The sequence below is a fragment of the Triticum urartu genome, chromosome 4A (genome assembly GCF_056163025.1).
Source record: "Triticum urartu cultivar PI428250 chromosome 4A, HENAU_Tu73, whole genome shotgun sequence".
NCBI classification, from domain to species: domain Eukaryota; kingdom Viridiplantae; phylum Streptophyta; class Magnoliopsida; order Poales; family Poaceae; genus Triticum; species Triticum urartu.
Genome location: NC_141876.1, coordinates 583,210,543 through 583,231,461, shown reverse-complemented (window position 1 = coordinate 583,231,461; position 20,919 = coordinate 583,210,543). Strand labels below are relative to the sequence as shown.

Genomic DNA, 20,919 nt, shown 5'->3' with positions numbered 1-20,919 from the left:
ATGGACAGTGGAGACGAGTTTTTCTTCCATCACTTCCTTTGTTCATCAGACGATTCGTCGTCGGATGATGACGATCTTGTGGTGGCTGCACTGGTCGTTCACGACCATATTCAACGGCAGCTTCCTCGGTACAGGGGGTCAGTCCCTGGCCGTGCTCCCAACCTGAACCGCAACAGGGAGAGAGGCCACGCCCTGCTTTATGCAGATTACTTTGCCAACACCCCGCTCTTCAGGCCGGATAAATTTCGTCGCCGTTTTCGTATGGCAAGGCATGTGTTCAATCGTATCCGAGAGGGAGTGGTTGCTCATGACCCATACTTCGAGTGCAAGACGGATGCCCTTGGCAAGCTTGGATTTTCCTCCTATCAGAAATGCACCGCGGCCATCCGCATGCTTGCATATGGAATTCCAGGCGATCTGGTGGATGAGTATGTGCGTATGAGTGAGACAACATGTCTGATGTCAATGTACAAGTTTTGCCAGGCTGTGATCGAGGTCTTTGGGCCAGAGTACTTGAGGCAGCCAACTGCCGCTGATACAGAGAGATTGTTGGCGAGCAACGCAGCTAGAGGATTTCCAGGTATGCTTGACAGTATAGATTATATGCACTGGGAGTGGAAGAACTGTCCATTTGCTTGGCAGGGCCAGTACAAGGGGCATGTTAACGGGTGCACTGTCATATTAGAAGTGGTGGCATCACAAGATCTTTGGATATTGCATTCTTTCTTCGGCATGGCAGGTTCTCACAATGATATCAACGTGCTGCAGCGTTCTCCAGTCTTCGCGAGGCTTGCAGAAGGCCACTCCCCACCTGTCAACTTTGAGATCAACGGCCACCATTACAACAAGGCATACTATCTAGCAGATGGTATATATCCTCAGTGGTCAACTTTTGTGAAGACAATCTCGAAACCCCAAGGTGAGAAGAGAAAGAGATTTGCCCAAATGCAAGAGAGTGTTAGAAAGGATGTGGAACGTGCTTTTGGTGTGCTTCAATCCCGGTGGGGTATCGTTCGAAACCCTGCACTGTCATGGGATGAAGGGAAGCTTTGGGAGGTGATGACTGCTTGTGTGATCATGCACAACATGATCGTCGAGGACGAGCGGGATGAGAGTATCTTCGACCAAGGATTTGATTACCAAGGTGAAAATATTGAGCCCCTGAACCAAGACCCGGCCACATTTGAACAGTTTGCCCAATTCCACCGTGAGATGCGTGATTGGCACACTCATGTGAATCTTCAAAATGACTTGGTTGAGTACGTGTGGGATCACATTGGCAACCAATAGATGTATTTCTCCATTTTATGTTCAGTCAAGATAATTTTGATTTGGTTGTAAAACTATTTTATTAAAGACAATTTCAATTGGGTTGTAAAACTATTTTAATTTTCAGACAAATATTTGGGTTCGAAAATAGTTTTAATGTAAATTTGGGCATTTCTTGGCCCTGACGGACAAGGTGGGGCAAAAGGATGCGGCCGCGCGCTGGGCGCACGGACACCGCATTTCAGGACAGGCCCACGACTTCAAATCCCTATCAAAGGGACAAAAATAGAACAAAACGGATGTCCGTTTAGGGTCACGCGATGGAGTTAGCCTCAGGCGCATATGCATGTAATGGACTTGGCTGCAGCTTGAGCTTGGGGTGGTTTCAAGTTTGAGTCCGGCCTCTGCACTTGTGCGTAGTAGGTTGGCGACAACTCAACGTACGTACTAGTACACCGCCCAGCAAGGAGGTTTCGCCCGCTGAAATTTCGTGTGGTTATCTTGAGAGTTATTCCCTTCGTTTCCAAATAGATGATCTAACTTTATACTGACTTTGTAAAATTAGTATAAAGTTGAGTCATCTATATTAAAACGAAGGGAGTATATGAACTAGATTGACCAGGCCAAGCGGTTCACCACAGAGGAAATATTAAAAGGCAAGATGCCGATGAAGGTTTCTTAGACTAGGACAGTGAAGGTCCCCAAGCCACCCCTGCCATGGCTGCAACCCTCGGCTGGTTTTGTAGACATCTCAGTCGATGGATCTTTTCTCTCTGATGATGGAACGGCCGCAACAGAAATGGTTCTCAGAAAGCAGGATGTGAGTGTGATCTTTGCTGCATACAGATTTTTGTTTAATTAATTGTAATGATGCTCTTGAGGCGAAGATCCACGGTCTCATGCAGGGCATGGCTCTTGCTTCGCAACATTCAAATTTGCCAATTATTGTACAGTCTGATTATTCCGAGGCCTTAGCATGCTTACAAGGAGATGACCTATCTCGTTTAGGGTATGATCATCTGGTTGCTGAAATCCAAGCATTGATGGGAAGTCGGGAGTTTATTCCTCAAAAGCTTCGTAGGGTCAAAATAGAGTAGCAGATCGATTGGTGGAAAATACACAGGAGCTCTCGGGTGCTCCGCATCCCTATACAAAAAATATTCGTAAAAAATTCCCAAAAAACCGAAAAAATCAAAAATTACGGGATGCCAATCCTGGTTTCCCAATCTACTTCCATGTGAAATTTCGTGAAAAAATACCAAAAAACGTATTCGTGGTGAAGAAATTACTGCCCGAAAAAAAATGTATCCAAACAGTGTTTTGCTATACATAGAAATTTTTTGTCTTTTTTGCCGCGAATATGTTTCCTGATATTTTTTCATCAAATTTCAAACGAAAGTACATCGGGAACCCACGTTTGATATCCCATAATCCCAGATTTTTTTTCAAATTTCTCGGTATTTTTATTCCTAGTATTGTACGTATAGGGATGCGGAGCACCTGAGAGCTCTAAATCCTCGTCCATCGATTGGCGACATCTAGTCATACTGAGTGTAGCGCTGATGGATGACTACACAAAGGACCCCTACATATAGAGGAGACTGTAACCCTATCATTTTGAAATAACCCCCCCCCCCCTCCCCGTCCTCTACTTTGTTGTTGCAAATTTTACGTGGCTGCTACGGGCTTAAGCAAGAACCAATCTTACCTACGCATCAAAACCACAACGATAGTTTGTCAAGTTGGTGCTGTTTTAACCTTCACAAGGACCGGGCGTAGCCACACTCGGTTCAACTAAAGTTGAAGAAACTGTCACCCGCAAGCCACCTATGTGCAAAGCACGTCGGGAGAACCGGTCTCGCGTAAGCGTACGCGTAATGTCGGTCCGGGCCGCTTCATCCAACAATACCGCCGAACCAAAGTATGACATGCTGGTAAGCAGTATGACTTATATCGCCCACAACTCACTTGTGTTCTACTCGTGCATATAACATCAACACATAAAACCTAGGCTCGGATGCCACTGTTGGGGAACGTAGTAATTTCAAAAAAATTCCTACGCACACGCAAGATCATGGTGATGCATAGCAACGAGAGGGGAGAGTGTGATCTACGTACCCTTGTAGATCGACAACGGAAGCGTTTGGTTGATGTAGTCGTACGTCTCCACGGCCCGACCGATCAAGCACCGAAACTACGGCACCTCCGAGTTCTAGCACACGTTCAGCTCGATGACGATCCCCGGACTTCGATCCAGCAAAGTGTCGGGGAAGAGTTCCGTCAGCACGACGGCGTGGTGACGATCTTGATGTACTACTGTCGCAGGGCTTCGCCTAAGCACCGCTACAATATTATCGAGGACTATGGTGGCAGGGGGCGCCGCACACGGCTAAGAATATGATCACGTGGATCAACTTGTGTTCCTCTGGGGTGCCCCTGCCTCCGTATATAAAGGCTCAAGGGGGGTGCGGCCGGCCTAGGAGAGGCGCGCCAGGAGGAGTCCTACTCCCTCCGGAAGTAGGATCCCCCCCCCAATCCTAGTTGGAATAGGATTCACGGAGGGGGGGAAAGAGGAAGTGGGGCCGCCCCCTCTCCTTGTCCTATTCGGACCAAGGGAGGGGAGGGGCGCGCGGCCCATCTCTGGCTGCCTCTTCTCTTTTCCACTAAGGCCCACTAAGGCCCATATATCTCCCGGGGGGTTCCGGTAACCTCCCGGTACTCCGGTAAAATCCCGATTTCACCCGGAACACTTCCAATATCCAAACATAGGCTTCCAATATATCAATCTTTATGTCTCGACCATTTTGAGACTCCTCGTCATGTCCGTGATCACATCCGGGACTCCGAACAACCTTCGGTACATCAAAACGTATAGACTCATAATATAACTGTCATCGAAACCTTAAGCGTGCGGACCCTACGGGTTCGAGAACAATGTAGACATGACCGAGAACACGTCTCCGGTCAATAACCAATAGTGGGACCTGGATGCCCATATTGGCTCCTACATATTCTACGAAGATCTTTATCGGTCAGACCGCATAACAACATACGTTGTTCCCTTTGTCATCGGTATGTTACTTGCCCGAGATTCGATCGTCGATATCCAATACCTAGTTCAATCTCGTTACCGGCAAGTCTCTTTACTCGTTCCGTAATACATCATCCCACAACTAACTCATTAGTTGCAATGCTTGCAAGGCTTAAGTGATGTGCATTACCGAGAGGGCCCAGAGATACCTCTCCGACGATCGGAGTGACAAATCCTAATCTCGAAATACGTCAACCCAACATGTACCTTTGGAGACACCTGTAGAGCACCTTTATAATCACCCAGTTACGTTGTGACGTTTGGTAGCATACAAAGTGTTCCTCCAGCACACGGGAGTTACATAATCTCATAGTCATAGAACATGTATAAGTCATGAAGAAAGCAATAGCAACATACTAAACGATCGGGTGCTAAGCTAATGGAATGGGTCATGTCAATCAGATCATTCAACTAATGATGTGATCCCGTTAATCAAATGACAACTCTTTGTCCATGGTTAGGAAACATAACCATCTTTGATTAACGAGCTAGTCAAGTAGAGGCATACTAGTGACACTCTGTTTGTCTATGTATTCACACATGTATTATGTTTTCGGTTAATACAATTCTAGCATGAATAATAAACCTTTATCATGATATAAGGAAATAAATAATAACTTTATTATTGCCTCTAGGGCATATTTCCTTCACCCGATACTTCTGATCACGTCAGACACCCTATCGAGAGATCTGACAGTTTTCTGCACCATCACTCGCACACACCTGCCTCTTGCACAATGGGTGGGCTCTGAAGCTCACTCGGACCGAGAAGACACATGCGAAGATCTTGCCGAATAGGTGGTCACACTGTCGAGGAACCTTCGACAACGACATCGTTGATGCATGGGTCAGTTGGAGAAGGTCCAAGGGAATCATCGTAGTTTCAAAAGACATTGTGGTTTTTAGTAATGGAAGTCGGAGAGGGGTCTCTCTTTATAAAAAAAATTGTGATTTTCATGACATAAAGTTAACACTATTATCTGGTGGATAGGGGGCATTTGCACCCCCCCCCCCCACCGTTGACCATGTTGTGTTTATTCAATAGTTGTTTATGGTTGAGTACGTGTATCTTATAACGACCACTTGCACCGTATAATCACATATAAATTCTGTATTAAGACTTTATTTGCTAACTAAAATTATATGTTTATGTTTATGCTTTCATAATAATTTTGATGATATGTGATACTCCCTCCATTCCATAATGTAGTGCGTTCGCGCTTCCAGGGATCCAAGTTTGACCATAAATTTAACCAACGAGACCGACTGCAGCGGGAGTAAAAATTTTATCACTGAACTCATATCGAAAACACGAATACATGGTATTTGAAATTTTTTGCAAAAACGTGTTAACCATTTTTGGGATGGTATTAAACATTGTTTAAAACTACGTGACATTTTTGTACATTGTATACATTTTTCAAAATGTCACGAACATTATTTTGAAGCGCGTTAACATTTTTCAAATGCAACCTACATTTTTAAAATATATATATATACAATATTTAAATATATTTTGAAATGCCACAAACACCAAAATATAAGTGTAACCGGAAAAAAAGACAACTGGGCCGGCCCAGCGTGGAGGACGGGAGCGCTCTGTGGTCAACACTACTGCTCCCTAGCCCACCAGTCAGATGGATCCTGGTTGACATTTTGCCAGGATTCGATTTAGACCGGGATTGCATAGTTCAGGGTGCAATTGACATGGATTTCTTCAACGTGGGGGTTTGTTTCGTCCAACCTCTGCAAATTCAAGGTTTAAAATGGATTTTTTTTCCTTACGCTTTCGTCGTTGCCTCTGCTTCTAGCAGTGGCGGCCTACGGTCGATGTGGATGTCTAGAGCCCCCGTGCAGTAATAATTGGACTGCAGAGGAGCCGAAGCCAGCCAAGTGACACTAGAGCTAACTATGTAATGGAGTTGGGTGCACTTGTGCGTAGTACTCAACGGACAGTCATGGCATGCGCACTACACCTAACACACAACGCACCAGAGCGCGAAGGCACGGGGTCCGCTCTATCAAGTACAGTACAGTAGAAAAACAAAATTCTTCCTCGGTTTCAAAATAGATGACCCAACTTTGTATTAACTTTAATATAAAATTAATACAAAGTTGGGTCATCTATTTTGAAATGGATGGAGTATTAGTGATATTACTAGCGGTCCGTTTGCGCTGCTCCTTTCCATGACTGACTGAATGAGCCCAAGAAGAAACACTTTTGTCGATCCTTCCTACGTACTACTCCCTCCGTTCCGAATTACTCGTCGTAAAAATGGATATATCTAGACGTATTTTAATTCTAGATACATTTATTTCTACGACGAGTAATTTAGAACAGAGTAGCACGGAAGCCTTTTCCCAGATTTCCATCATGACCAAGTGGAGTGGAGTGCTACCACCTGCACCTGGTACTGGTAGTGGTGCACACGACGGCCACCCGAGCAAGTGAGACAAATACAAGTGCACACGGACACGGCAACCACACGACACGCCTCGCCCGCCCGCCGCTCCGACCAAAACGGGAGCCGGCTCCCGGACGCATCCGCACCGCCCTCACAAGCGACGGCGGAGCTACCTTTCCTGCTGCCATGGCAGCCACGGCATCCACGGCCATGCAAAACACACTACTGTAGTAGAAGAATTTCTTTTAACCAAGCAACAGATTATTTTCCTTTCCACTAGACAAAAATAACAGACCGACCAACCATCCTCCATCACTCCATGACTCTCTACATACATCAATGATCAATCAAACACACGACGCACAGACAACAGCAGCACCAATGAACAAATCAATCAACAGCAACGAGAAGGAACAGCACCGCCGGAGCCCGCGAGGAGGAGGTCGGCGACGGCCTCGTCCACCAGGGCCTCCAGCAGCGCCGCCGCCACGTCCCTGCCGGCCTCGAACGACTCCGCCTTGAACTCCACCCACGCCCCGCCGCGCGGCCCGCCCATCTCCCTGTACACCAGCTCGTCCACCGCCGACTCCTCCGCCACCCTCAGCCCGCCGCCGCTCATCTCCCGGTGCAGCTCCTCCGCCGACAGCTTCGCCAGCACCGCCGCGCCCGTGAACCACGACCCGTACCCCGCGTCCAGGTAGTAGGCGCACTTGCCGCTCAGCGCCTCGTTCGCGCAGTCAAACAGCAGCCTCCGGGACATCCTCCAAGCCTTGCCGCCGTCTTCCTCGCCAGCTGCAGGCCTGGCGCTCCTGTTTAGTTCTTCCAGCAGATGAGGGTCCAGGATGGCTGAGCTGCCAGACCGCTCGAAAACTGATGAAGACTGTCCGCTCAGAGAACTGGCGTTCAGTAGCTCCCTCAGGAAGTCTATCTCCGGATCGCGGTCCGCACGACATGAGCTGCTGCTTTCTGATGGGTGCGTTGTTTCGGCTGTAGTCGCCGTGACTGACGATGCTGTGTCAGAATATTCGGATGAGGCGTCCACTTCTTGGGATCCACCGTCCTGTGCAGAACTAGAAGTCGCTGCCCCTTCTGCCGAACCAAACAACCTTGATTCTGCAAAAAGAGGGAAGTATTATACACAAGGTATTATGGAAGGCCTGTGGCTAGTGAGAAATAGCAACAACCAAGCAACTGTAAACTCACCGTTTGGATTCGTCCAGCTCTCCACGGAGCAGCAGGTTTCCGTTTCTGTTGAAACAGAGACTTCCCATGTAGAACGGGGGCTGAAGTGAAGATGCTCTAACTCCACTTGATCGATGAACTCATTATCATACTTCACTGATTGAGACGACTGGCCATAAACAGAAATCTGTTAGCACATGAACCATTTATTAACCTGTCATGAATGTATATATAGAAAAATGTAGGCTCAGGCAGCCCTTGCATTGGTGGCACAGTTAGGTACCAGCTTTAACATGAAGTCAGAACTCAGAAGGTTCAAGTGTTCAAACTATTGAGATACTATACAAACCTGAATTCCATCGCTAACTCTATGGCTCCTAACTATGCTTATAATTGATCATGTAGGCAGACACCCACTGTAAGTCGTCTCAAACTTGAAACAGGCGTACAAGAAAAACTAATCACATGTGTGGACTCTAGAATGCACATAGCTACATGGAGAAAATATACTACGCCTAACTATTTAATGGGATGTTAATTTTCCTATGTTCAACTCCAGATATGAGCATCAGACCTTCTGGCATTAATCATATGATGTTGCTCACAAGGAAATAGTGTGCATATGACAACGAGTTAACAAGAAATGGGTATAATAGGAAAATAAGTGTCTCGGGTCACATACCTGACCACTTTTCGATTCAAGATCGTTCTGGTGGAATTTGTTTTTCCCGTCCTTGAAAGGCTGAGAGGACTCCCTGTCATACTCAGTAGATGCAATGCTAGATGTATCTTCCGAACCTGGTGAAGGGGCGTATACTCGAACCCCATTGGCTAGCTTAGAATAGGGTGACTTTACCCGAGAGGTCAATTCTCTCAATTTCTGCTCCAGAAGAATTCCCAAATAATCACCATCTATGTCATCAGGTTTAGTATTCGATGTATTGCTTGAAGTTGGTGCTGAGTTCATGCTCTCTATCGACCGTGTTTCCACTGAATGATTGCGAAATCTAGAACCAGGTAATGATTTGTGAACTGGTGAGGTAAATGTGAACGAAACAATCTCAGTGCTGACTTTGTTTTTGTTTGTGGAGATAGATGACTGCTCATCTGTCCCAATATTGTTCTGAACACGCCTTTGAATCCTCTCGGCGAGAATTTTATCAATTGACTGGTTTTTCTTTGGGTTCATCCTCCCATCTGGCAATCTTCTCGGTTTGGGGATTGTTTTGGCTGTAGAATTTGGTCTTCTGTTTCCATAGTTGGTTGGCTGCATTTCTCCCTTTGCGTTGACTTTCGTACTGCTTTCAGCGCGGGTGCTGGTGATCCCGGCCTTCCTGGGAGAGGCATTTGTTGAATGAATGTTGCTTCCCTGTTGGCTGAGTCTTGCTGACTTTGGATTCACCTTGTGCTTAACACCCATAGCATTCCGCTTCCTGTTATTTTGCTCAAGCGAATTGGATGAGCTTGCAGCAGTTTGGTTATTGCACTTTTGTTGGTTGCCCCGATTTCTCTCAGCCATGTTATGCTCAGGATCCATATGAGTTGCAGGTTTCCTGCTGTTTTTGCTTCTACCTCCACTTCCTTGGGTACTTGCAGCTCTCGGATCTAGTGACAACCTACTGGCGGCCCTGACCCTTGGAGCAACTGGAGCATTTCCATTTGACTCTGAGAACCTGGAAGAAGAGGCTGACTCTGAAGTTGCCAAACTTCCATCAAAAGGTTTTGCTCTCGGTGCCTTCGCAGATGCTGAGGTGTCACGCTTCTTCGCCGCTTGGGACATTTGCTGGACTCTAACAATCTCTGATGTGTTGAAGGCACGCACGACATTTGAGTACCCAACATCCCGAACTCTGTATGAGCTATTACTCTCAACTCCAGGCCCAATGATCCTAGAAGCTGCCTCCATTATATCCGCAGCATTTCTGCCTGACGTATGATTAGGGTTCTTTACCGGGGAGAACAACTTGTGCTGCGCACCTGAAAGTGACCTTTTGGCAAATCTCTGAGGCAGCGCTTCCATTCCAAACCGGTCAATAGGGCTGCTCGGCATCTTATGAGGACTAGGACTGCCAATGTAGCTTCTGCCAATGAACTCGTCATGGACATTGTTTGTGAAGGTTTGCTGCGCGGTAGAAGGAATCGGGTAGGATCCAGATGAGCTGGCCGCAGGCATGGAATCCAAACCCATAAGCCTCGCCACAACAGTGGGTCCTTTCATTGCACGGGCGTCCTCATCAATTACCGAGGATGACGAGCTATGCTCGCTGCTTTCCCTCAAACTCGACGGATCTTCGAGGATCTGCCAATGTGCAGAGTTTGACTCATTAAAACGACAGTAAGCAGCAACCAGGACTACAGACGGAAAGATCAAACGCCCGAAAACGAACCGAGTTTGAAGGTGTGCTCGGCCTGCTGCCCACAGCTTCCTTCCCGTCTACCGTGCTCCCTGCAAAGAGAGATTGATGTGTAAGCTCAGGCTCCCCTGTTTTCATTCTGCGACAATGTATCAAGCTTTATGGCAACCACTCAATCAGTCCACGCTGACTCCTAGGACACATTTGCTTACCGGGCGTCGGAGAAGCGCCCCCGCCTCCGGCGAACAGCCGCTTCTTGGACTTCTTGCTCTTGCCCCAATCAAAGAGGCTGAGGATGCCATGCCCCTTGGACGCAGCTCTCTCCACATCCATCCCTTCCTCGCCACCTAAAACCTGCAGGCGGAGACGGCACGCATAAGCACAAGAAATGGAAGAAAAGGAGACGCATTCAACCCAACATAAACGCTTCCGAAGCAAGCTGATCAAGAAATGGGCCGGCGACGAACGAATCCGCCCCAACCCGATCTCCATCTCGAATTCGTCCCGGAGAAACCCAAGGACCCCAAACCCATAGCAGAACGCCTACTGCAACCTCCGGAAGGTTTACCGGCAAGGCAGCAATGCAGGAAGCCCTCACCTGAGAAGGGAACGCCGGGAGAAGCCCCGGGGGGGCAGCGGCCGGGGGAGGACGCCGCCAAGATCCGCCCTTTCCGCCGCGCGGCGCGGGGTCAGCGGCGCCGGATTCGCGGGGCCAGCGCCCTGGAACGAGCCAGATCGCCGCCGCGGAGGAGGCCGGATCGAGCCGCGCTGGAGCGGACGGTGGCTCGTCGGTGGAGAGGGGAGGGGGGCGAGCTCCGAGAGCAGAGCGTTCAAACGAGGTCGAGCCAACGGCGCCGTGGAGGAGGCGTCATGTGTTAGGGTTGGGGCGGATGGGGAATGGAGCCCTGGGCCCTGGGGTAAAGCGCTCTACAGCCCTAGGCCTGGCCCAATTGCTGCTTAGAAAATGCTTATGCCTAATCCTCCTCCAACGGTCTGATCTGACTATATAAATAAAAAAAAGATAAAAGTAAAAAAAACATCACATATAAATCCCTATAAAAATGTTGAAAACACTGGTAAGAAAATTGAACTAGTAACAAAATTAAGACGGTGATTTGGTTTTGGATTGTAGTTTTGTCTCGTGGACTAGATGTGGCATTGGTGTGGTGTTCGTTCCACAAGGTTTGTCCCGCTCCGATGAGGAGGGGCGATGAGGGCGGCGCGCATTCGGCTCGCTCTGGTGCTTGTAGTCGTCGCTAGGTAGTCTACGGACATAGATGTATTTTGACTTCTTGTATTCTGTGTACTACCTTGACAGTTGATGAATAGATAAAAAAATTATCGCAAAATAAATTGAATAGAACGTATTTGTATTTCTTGTTTCATGTTCCCTCTGCCAGAAGCGCTAGCTTAGCCAATGAAAGAATTTTTTTAATGGGGCCTTTGTTTGTGGGTTAGATGTGACGGACACAATCACCTCACAAACTAGCACTCATGTAGCGAAGCCATCGATTTGAAAACGAGATATGAGGCCACTTGCATTCGTTTTTCAAGAACATGATTGCATTGGTTTTGATAGTAAAGAGGTGGAGTGTATGAATATCAAAGTGTGTATTGAACGATGCAGAGGAGAAGGTAGGGGTGGCGACAAATGGAGGAGATGGGGATTTTTTTTTCACTCTTCTTTGATGAGGAGGTATATATTTGTCGATCTTTATGTCTCTTCTATGACAAAAAATGCAAGAACATATCTTGGAGGATTTTGGTAACAAATGGGACTTTTTTGAGCATTTCTTCTGCTAAAACGGGTGAAGGGCGCGGATATCCCTAGCTCGGTGACACCCCGTTATGCATACTCTTTGTAGATGCATACTCCCACTGTCTGGTGATAAGTGTACATCTAGAAAATGGATGACATATTAGTTCTCTCTTCTCTTATTAGTCTTCACCAATTAAATTAAAGGAGAAGAATGAGGATTGAGAGAGACACAAGGAAGAAGAATGGGATTGGAGGATAGAGTGGGGGCAGTGATTACTAGAAGGCAATTGCATTTATTAACTGCATGAGAAGTGTCGATGTGCAATTTTCCTTTTTGGGGGGTGGGGGGGGGGTGGATTGTATGCTAGATGCACACTTATAACCGCGGACTGGGGGAGTAAGTTTGATGCTTTTGCAAAGAACAAATGGTATACTTTTTTTTGCGGGCAAATTAGAGAGCTTTATTCAAATAAAGGCATTCTTCGGACAGTCAGCCAAAAGGCTGGTCACAAGGAAGCTAGGGGTTTCCTCTAGCCAGCAATCCGTTGCATTCAATGTGCATGCATGTTTTGCACAAAGATGCGCAGGAAGATTTGCCGGCCGGTTTACATGTTGAACATCAAATAAAACAAAACTATCGCTAAGCTCTCCTATTTCTAACAAGATAGGGGCCATAACTGAACGAGAATGGTGACGGGTTTTCCAGAGCATCACCAGCTCCAGGCAATCCACTTCCATGATCACATGCGGGAGTCCCCTTAAGGCAACAAAAAGAACTCCATCTCGCAGAGAAAAAGCTTCAATGATGAGAGGATCCAAGATCCCCGTGTACGGCTTGCACCACGAGCCTAGTAGAGCAGCGGCCGAGCGAGCAACCCCTCCTGCTCCGCCTCGACCATCTTCAAAGTTGAGCGCGCCATCCATGGTGATTTTAACCACTTCCCCCTCAGGTGGCCGCCAACCAAATTCTGGCAGAATCTCAGCTGCCTTGCACGGAAGGTTCAGGAGAGCAATAGCCTCCTTAGTAGATCGGATAGTGGCTGCCGGATCACGTCTTTCTTCCCCATGCTTGATGCGGTTTCGGGAGTGCTGGATTGACCACATGATTGTTGTGATTTTAGCACGGTCGTCATCATAAAACCTCGCGTCACATATGATATCGCGCGCCCATGAATCTGGGTGGAGTCGCGGAAGCCGGAGGCCGAACCACGCATACGCTTCCTCCCAAAAGCGACGAGCATGCGCGCAGTGTATCGGTGCATGCTTCAAATCCTTCCTCATAGCCATGCAAACTTTGCATCGATCTATGACTGCAATATGACGATATTTGAGAGTACTTTCGTCTGGGAGAATGCCACGAAGAACTCTCCACCAAAAGACTCGCACTTTGGAAATAAAATTGAGCTTCCATAAGGTTTTCCACAACTGAAACTAAAATACGTCTAGATACATTTTATTTTGTCTATTTTGATGACAAGTATTTCCGGACAGAGGGAGTATAAGTTTAACCCAAGCAATGGTGGTGAGCAAAAGCAGCCAGGCGCTCAAGAGAAAGATGATACGTACGCAACCTGATGCTGCTGCTGTATGGTATGGGCGGTATCAGTATGGGCGCTGAACGTAGAGTAGAGACCACGCGATGGCGTTGCCATTCTGGGGTCTGCCCAACGTCGTGTGGTCGATCTCCTTCACATGCTGGTCGCAACCATCACATGACATCGATCGGACCAGGGCAGATTCTCAACTCAGAATGCCTTGGTCATGCACTCCACTTCACCATAAGGCCATCTCCACCGCGCGACCCTATCTTGTCCTCCGGACGCAAATAGGGTAAAAGCGGACACATGCAACGACCCAGCGGCAGACCCTATCTTGCTTTTTCGTCCGCTTCGTGCCCGTTTCACCCCATCTCTGGCCCAAAGTTGGTCTCGCTTTGGGGCAAAAGCGGACAGAAAACGGACGCAGCGAGCCTCGTCCTCGCCCGCTCGTGTCCGGCCGGGCCCATATGTCAACCTCCCTCCCACCTACCTCGCTTTTCTCTCTCTCCTCTCTCTTCCTCACGCCCTCCCGGCCCGCGTCCCCCGGCATCCCGGCGACGCAGCAATAGCATGCCGTAGCAGCAGCAGGAGCGGGCGCGGCGACGGGTACAGGCGGCGGCGGCGAGCGCGCGTGGCGCGACGAGGCAGCGGCGAGCGGGCGCGGCAGCAGGACGAGCCGGGCGAGCGGGCGCCCGCCCTGGAGCGGGTGGCGGCAGGCGTGGCCCCGCCGCCGCGGCCGGCGAGCATGCGCAGGGGGGGCGTAGGGTGCGCGGCCAGCGGCGAGCGCGAAGGCGGCAGGGCACGGGCGAGCGGGCGGGCGCGCGTGCGGCAGGGCAGAGGGCGAGCGGGCGCGCGGACGCGGGCGCGCATGCAAGCGGTCGCGGCGGCGAGCGCGCAAGCGAGCGGGCACGCATGCGCGGGCAGCGGCCAGCGAGCGCGGGCCGCGAGCAGGCACGGCGGCGAGCTAGTGGTTGCGGCACCGGCCGGGCGCGAGGGCGCGGGGGGCGAGCGGGGCGAGCGCGAGTGCGAGCAGGCCGGGCGCGCGCAGTGGCGGCCGGGGGCGAGCGCGAGTGCGAGCAGGCCGGGCGCGGCGGCTGCAGCGGCGAGCGCCTCGCCTGCCCCGCCGAGCGACGCGCGCAGGGGGCGACGAGCGGCGGGGCGGCCAGGTCGCGGGCGCGCACGCAGGGGGCGACGGGCGCGGGCGCGAGGCGCGTCGACGGGCGGCGGGGCGCGCATGCGAGCTGGGCGCGGCGCGGGCGGTGCGCGACGGTGAGCAGGCCCGGCGCGGCGACGAGCAGGGTGCGGCGCGGGCAGTGCGCGGCTGCAGGCGGTGGCTGCTGGCGCGGCGAGCTCATGCGGGTGTGCTGGGCTGCGGCGTGTGCTAGCTAGCTAGCTAGCTATGCTACCCAGCCAAGCACCTGCGCGAGCCGCTGCATCTTCTTTGCGTGGACGAGTGCACCGGCTGTGCGCGGCCGAAGAGCATGTGAGCTGCGGCGCCGGCAAGCGGGGGTGAACTGAATGCTGCTACAGGGTGACAAACGCGCGGGCGGACATTTTGGGGTAATTTGCCGCGGTGGGCACTTCCAACAGTAGCCGGACAAGCATGTCCGTTTGTCTATCCATTGTCATCCCAAAAAGACAAAATCCGGATAAAACGGACGTCCGTTTGGAGTCGTGCGGTGAAGTTGGCCTAAGCCCAAAAAAGAGAGAGAGGCGAACACGTACGAATTGCTTTTTTTTTAGCATGATTGCTTGTTTTTTAGGGTTACAGATTGCTTAATTTTTTTTTCTTTTTTGAGAAGAATGGATTGCTTAATCAGGGGATGATGGTGGCTGGGGGGCTTTGTTCCGCCGAGACGGGCCGGTCTATGGCCGGAGGGCTCGATTTGCTTGCCACGAGGCTCGCTCGCCAGAGTACATAAATAAAGAACATTCGTGCCTTCTTTACGTTGTGAGAATCGGTACATTGCATGTGCATCACTTGTTGTAACTTGTGAGTTTTTTTTTCGTAAATTTTTTTATTCAAAACATTTTATCTCTTAAACTGTGCGTTGGTTTCTAAAATGAACAAAAAAACAAATTGGAAGCATAATTTTTTTCCTTTCGAAAGAGGCGCAACAGTGTCTCTGCTAAAGAATATCGGTGCCTCCACGAGAGGCAAATCTATGCCTTTCGCGGAAAAAAGATATTATTTTTTCTTTTTTGAGTGGCACGATTGTACCTCTCGCAGAAATAAATATGTGCCTCCAAGTGGAGTAAATCTTTACCTCTCGCGGAAGAAAAATGACGTGTTTTTTCTTTTCCCGAAAGGCACAGAAGGAAAATGATGTGTTTTTTCCCTTTTTCGAGAGGCACCCGCGAAAGCAAATTTGTGCTCCACGAGAATTAAATCTGCGCCACTCGCGGAAGGAAAGAATTTTTTTACTTTTCCAAGAGGCATGATTGTGCCTCTCGTGGAAACAATCCGTGCCTCCACGATAAGTAAATATGTGCCTCTCATGAAAAAAAATTCTTTTTTTGACGCAAAAAAATTCTTTCAAAAAATAAATTTTGTCCAAAACCATGGAAAAACCGTAAATACAAATCATTTAAAAGTTGAAAACGCGTATAGAAAAAAATCCGGAGGAAACGCCCAAAGCGCGACACATAGCGACGGCTAAGAATGCGCCAACTCGCATGCTCTCATCCCACCAAAAATGACCCTTGTGGAGGCTCTTGAAGGAGTGCTCGCTGATTATTTGTGCCCCTCGCTCGCTCATGTATGCCACAACTGGCGGGATGATACGTCTCCAACGTATCTATAATTTTTTATTGCTCCATGCTATTATATTATCTATTTTGGATGTTAATGCTCTTTATTTTACATTTTTATATCATTTTTGGGACTAACCTACTAACCAGAGGCCCATCCCAAATTGCTGTTTTTTTGCCTATTTCAGTTTTTCGCCGAAAAGGAATATCAAACGGACTCCAAACGGAATGAAACCTTCGGGAACGTGATTTTCTCAACAAACGTGATCCAGGAGACTTGGAGTGTGCATCAAGAAACGATCGAGGAGGGCACGAGGCAGGGGGCGCGCCTACCCCCCTGGACGCGCCCTCCACCCTCATGGGCCCCTCGTTGCTCCACCGACGTACTTCTTTCTCCTATATATATCCACGTACCCCCAAGCATCCAGGAGCACCACGAAAACCTAATTCCACCGCCGCAACCTTCTGTACCCAAGAGATCCCATCTTGGGGCCTTTTTCGGAGCTCCGCCGGAGGGGGCATTGATCACGGAGGGCCTCTACATCAACTCCATGGCCTCTCCGGTGATGTGTGAGTAATTTATTTCAGACCTACGGGTATATAGTTATTAGCTAGATGGCTTTTTCTCTCTCTTTGGATCTCAATACAAAGTTCTCCTCGATTCTCTTGGAGATCTATTCGATGTAATCTTCTTTTGTGGTGTGTTTGTCGAGATCTGATGAATTGTGGGTTTATGATCAAGTTTATCTATGAACAATATTTGATTCTTCTCTGAATTCTTTTATGTATGATTGGTTTATCTTTGCAAGTCTCTTCGAATTATCAGTTTGGTTTAGCCTACTAGATTGATCTTTCTTGCAATGGGAGAAGTGCTTAGCTGTGGATTCAATCTTGCGGTGCTCGATCCCAGTGACAGAAAGGGAACCGACACGTATTGTATTGTTGCCATCGAGGATAAAAAGATGGGGTTTATATCATATTGCATGAATTTATCCCTCTACATCATGTCAACTTACTTAAAGCATTACTCTGTTCTTATGAACTTAATACTCTAGATGCATGCTGGATAGCGGTTGATGTGTGGAGTAATAGTAGTAGATGCAGAATCGTTTCGGTCTACTTGTCGCGGACGTGATGCCTATATACATGATCATACCTAGATATTCTCATAACTATGCTCAATTCTATCAATTGCTCGACAGTAATTCGTTCACCCACCGTAATACTTATGCTCTTGAGAGAAGCCACTAGTGAAACCTATGGCCCCCGGGTCTATCTTCCAGCATATTAATCTTCCAATACTTAGCTATTTCTATTGTCGTTTATTTTACTTTGCATATTTATTTCTCTTTATCATAAAAATACAGAAATATTATCTTATCATATCTATCAGATCTCACCTTCGTAAGTGACCATGAAGGGATTGACAACCCCTTTATCGCGTTGGTTGCGAGGTTCTTATTTGTTTGTGTAGGTGCGTGGGACTCGAGCGTGATCTCCTACTGGATTGATACCTTGGTTCTCAAAAACTGAGGGAAATACTTACGCCACTTTACTGCATCACCCTTTCCTCTTCAAGGGAAAACCAATGCAGTGCTCAAGAGGTAGCAAGAAGGATTTCTGGCGCCGTTGCCGGGAAGATTCGCGCCAAGTCAAGTCAAGATTTGACTCCCGACAGCGAGCCATTACTGGCACCGTTGCCGGAGTCTACGCACAAGTCAAGACATACCAAGTACCCATCACAAACTCTTATCCCTCGCATTACATTACGCACAAGTCAAGACATACCATGTAGAGGAAACCCAATATCCCATGGAACAAGATGTGGTCTTGAATGGTGCTTCAACGGATCCTACATCATCATCTATTGCATTTTGCCTTATGGCCAAGGCTTCAAAGGTATCTCCCACTTTGAATCCCAATATATCTTGTGATGATATTGATGATGGCAAGAATGATGATGATGTTGATTATGATGAAGAGAATGATGATGTTGCCTCCTTAAAAATTAAGGGGGAAATAATTTTTAAAGCTCTTCTTAAGAATAAAATTGCTCGTTCCAACTTCATGGAAATCATGTCTATTGCTATTGAGGGCAAGAAATATATTGATGAGTTGGAATCTCGTCTTGAGGAGCATGAGGTCACCATTGATAAAATGGAAGGTCATGAGCGTGATTACGCTAATGAGATTGCGGACCTCTCTCAAGCTCTTGAACTTGAATAAACCACCAAGGAATCTCTTGAGGAGACTTTTGCTCTAGAATTATCTAGAGTGAGGGAATCTCGTGATAGAGCTCTTGAGGTGGCCAATGATTTTGAAACTAAAAATGAGGAGCTTGAAGTTGCGCATGCTAAACTCCTTGAGGACTTTGAGCACCTCGAAAATGGCTCAAGGGTCATTAAGAGTGAGCTCATCAAACTCTACGAGTCTCATGCTCAACTTAAAGCTTCGTATTCAAAAGAGCTTGCCAAGTTGTCTTCTCCTCTTTTTGTTAATGATGATGCTTGTGCTACTAACTCTATCTCTTGTGAAGCATCCATATTGAAGGAGAATGTTGATCTAAGGGCTCAAATTGAGTTGCTATCTAGCAATTATGGGGTGTTGGAAGAAAATCATGTAAAGCTCACAAGCTCTCATGATGATCTTCTAGTATCCCATAATGTGCTAAAGATAGCTCATGAGGCCATGCTTGCTAAGGTAACATCTAGTGAGCCTCATGTGGATACTAGCACTACATTTAGTCAAAATGCTATATTGCCTTGTGCTAGTCCTCGCAATTCAACCATGCATAACATTGGTACATCTTGTGATGAATTGCTTTCCTTGCCTTGTTGCTTTAACGATGAAGCTTATACTTCCTCTAGTGCTTGTGTTGAGACTAACCATGTAGAGGAAATCAAAGAGCTCAAGGCCCAAGTCACTTCTTTGAAGAATGATTTGGAAAAGTGTCATGAAGGGAAGGCCACACTCAACAATATCTTGAGTGTACAAAAATCCCCCAATGACAAAGGTGGACTTGGATTCAACTCCAATAAGAAGAAGAAGTCCAAGAGCAACAACAACAAGGGCCAAAACAAGTCAAGAATTCGGCCAAAATCATTTGCTTCAAGTGCAAAATTGAAGGGCATCATGTTAGATCTTGCCCTTTGAAGAAGAAGGCCATTAGTGACAAGCAACAAGGGAAGCGGCCACAAGTTCATTCTCATGCTCAACCTCAAGTTGAAGAAAAGCCTCTTCCCAAGAAAACTCAAGCTTATGCTTCTCACGTTGAGAAATCAAGTGAGAAGAAAGTGAAGAGTGGACGTTGCTACCTATGTCATGAGAAAGGTCACCTCGCCTCTTCATGCACTAGTGGTAACTTATCCAACCCAATTATTATTGATGATATCTATTCTCTTGGGAAGGATAATGTTGGCAATGTGTTTGCCAAAGTTGTTGGTACTCAAAGTGGTGTCAAGAAAAGAACCATTTGGGTAGCCAAGCCTATTGTGACTAACCTCTTAGGACCCAACTTAGTTGGGGACCAACTAGCTCATACTTGATCAAAGGTGTTCGTGGAGGTCATTGGAGACTTGGCTACATTATGAATAATTAAAGGGACTTCATCATTCTTATTGTCTCAAGCCAAGTCATTCGGATTATCAAGTTTCTATCTTATATCCAATGTTCCTCCTTGCGGTAACTCGTGCTTAAAGTGCTTACATTGAAGTTACTTGCCACTTTTCATGTTTGGTTTCGTTCCTTGCATGTGTTTGTATATGTTGTGCTTCCAACTTGATTATCTTGAGCAATCAAGATTGTGTGTGTTGGTTTGCACGTCATGTACGTGTGTGTCATGTGTTGAGCCTTTTGCATCTTGTTTATTTCTTAGTTGCCTCTTGTGAGAGATTAATGGAATATCCCATTATGGGGGAGTGATACGTCCATTTTGCATCATGCTTTTATATTGATATTTATTATATTATGGGTTGTTATTACACATTATGTCACAATACTTATGCCTATTCTCTCTTATTTTACAAGGTTTACATAAAGAGTGAGAATGCCGGCAGCTGGGATTTTGTGCTGGAAAAGGAGCAAATATGATAGACCTATTCTGCACAGCTCCAAAAGTCCTAAAACTTCACGGAAGACGTTTTCAGAATATACAAAAAATACTGAGCACAATAAGTACACTACTAGGAAAAGGCCTACTAATGGCGCACCAGCTTTGCCTACTAATGGCGCATCACTGGTGCGCCATTAGTAGCACGCCACTAGTAATTTTTACTAATGGCGCACCATCCAGTGCGCCATTAGTATATAACACCATGCGCCATTAGTGTGCCTCCCAGGGGCCAAATTTAACCATGTGCTTTGGCACACTAATGGCGCACTGCAGATAGATGCGCCATTAGTATACTTGGCATACTAATGGTGCACTCTGTAGTGATGCGCCATTAGTATGAATATTAGGTTTTTTTACTTTTCTGATTTTTGCACATGTTACAAAATATATTATTTGACAGAATATAGACAGTATCACACAGCAACAGCAGATTCATCGAATACAATAGAAGATTAGTCT

At 47.5% G+C, this 20,919-nt stretch overlaps 2 protein-coding genes across 3 annotated transcripts; one reads left to right on the top strand and one right to left on the bottom strand.

Moving 5' to 3' along the window:
• LOC147976826 (uncharacterized) lies at positions 1-1,290 on the top strand. Its single transcript, XM_087520984.1, has one exon. It carries the CDS (start codon positions 1-3, stop codon positions 1,288-1,290), a length of 1,290 nt encoding a protein of 429 aa, XP_087377110.1.
• Positions 1,291-6,988: 5,698 nt separating this feature from the next.
• On the bottom strand, positions 6,989-11,198 carry LOC125552959 (uncharacterized). 2 transcript variants are annotated; one of them, XM_048716682.2, is made up of 6 exons: positions 10,900-11,198; positions 10,514-10,655; positions 10,335-10,393; positions 8,630-10,246; positions 7,969-8,134; positions 6,989-7,878 (listed from the first exon to the last, which is right to left on the bottom strand). In XM_048716682.2, exons 2-6 carry the CDS (start codon positions 10,632-10,634, stop codon positions 7,160-7,162), a joined length of 2,682 nt encoding a protein of 893 aa, XP_048572639.1. In that variant the 5' UTR covers positions 10,635-10,655; positions 10,900-11,198; the 3' UTR covers positions 6,989-7,159. The 2 variants fall into 2 exon arrangements, with proteins under 2 accessions (XP_048572639.1, XP_048572640.1); XM_048716683.2 differs by having other exon boundaries at positions 7,969-8,116.
• Positions 11,199-20,919: the final 9,721 nt, after the last annotated feature.

Coding starts and splice junctions, on each gene's coding strand:
- LOC125552959 (XM_048716682.2), bottom strand. CDS start 10,634: ATGGATGTGGAGAGAGCTGCGTCCAAGGGGCATGGCATCCTCAGCCTC. Junction 8,135..8,629: donor TTGAATCGAAAAGTGGTCAG/GTATGTGACCCG, acceptor ATGTGCTAACAG/ATTTCTGTTTATGGCCAGTC. Junction 7,879..7,968: donor GAGCTGGACGAATCCAAACG/GTGAGTTTACAG, acceptor CTCTTTTTGCAG/AATCAAGGTTGTTTGGTTCG.
- LOC147976826 (XM_087520984.1), top strand. CDS start 1: ATGGACAGTGGAGACGAGTTTTTCTTCCATCACTTCCTTTGTTCATCA.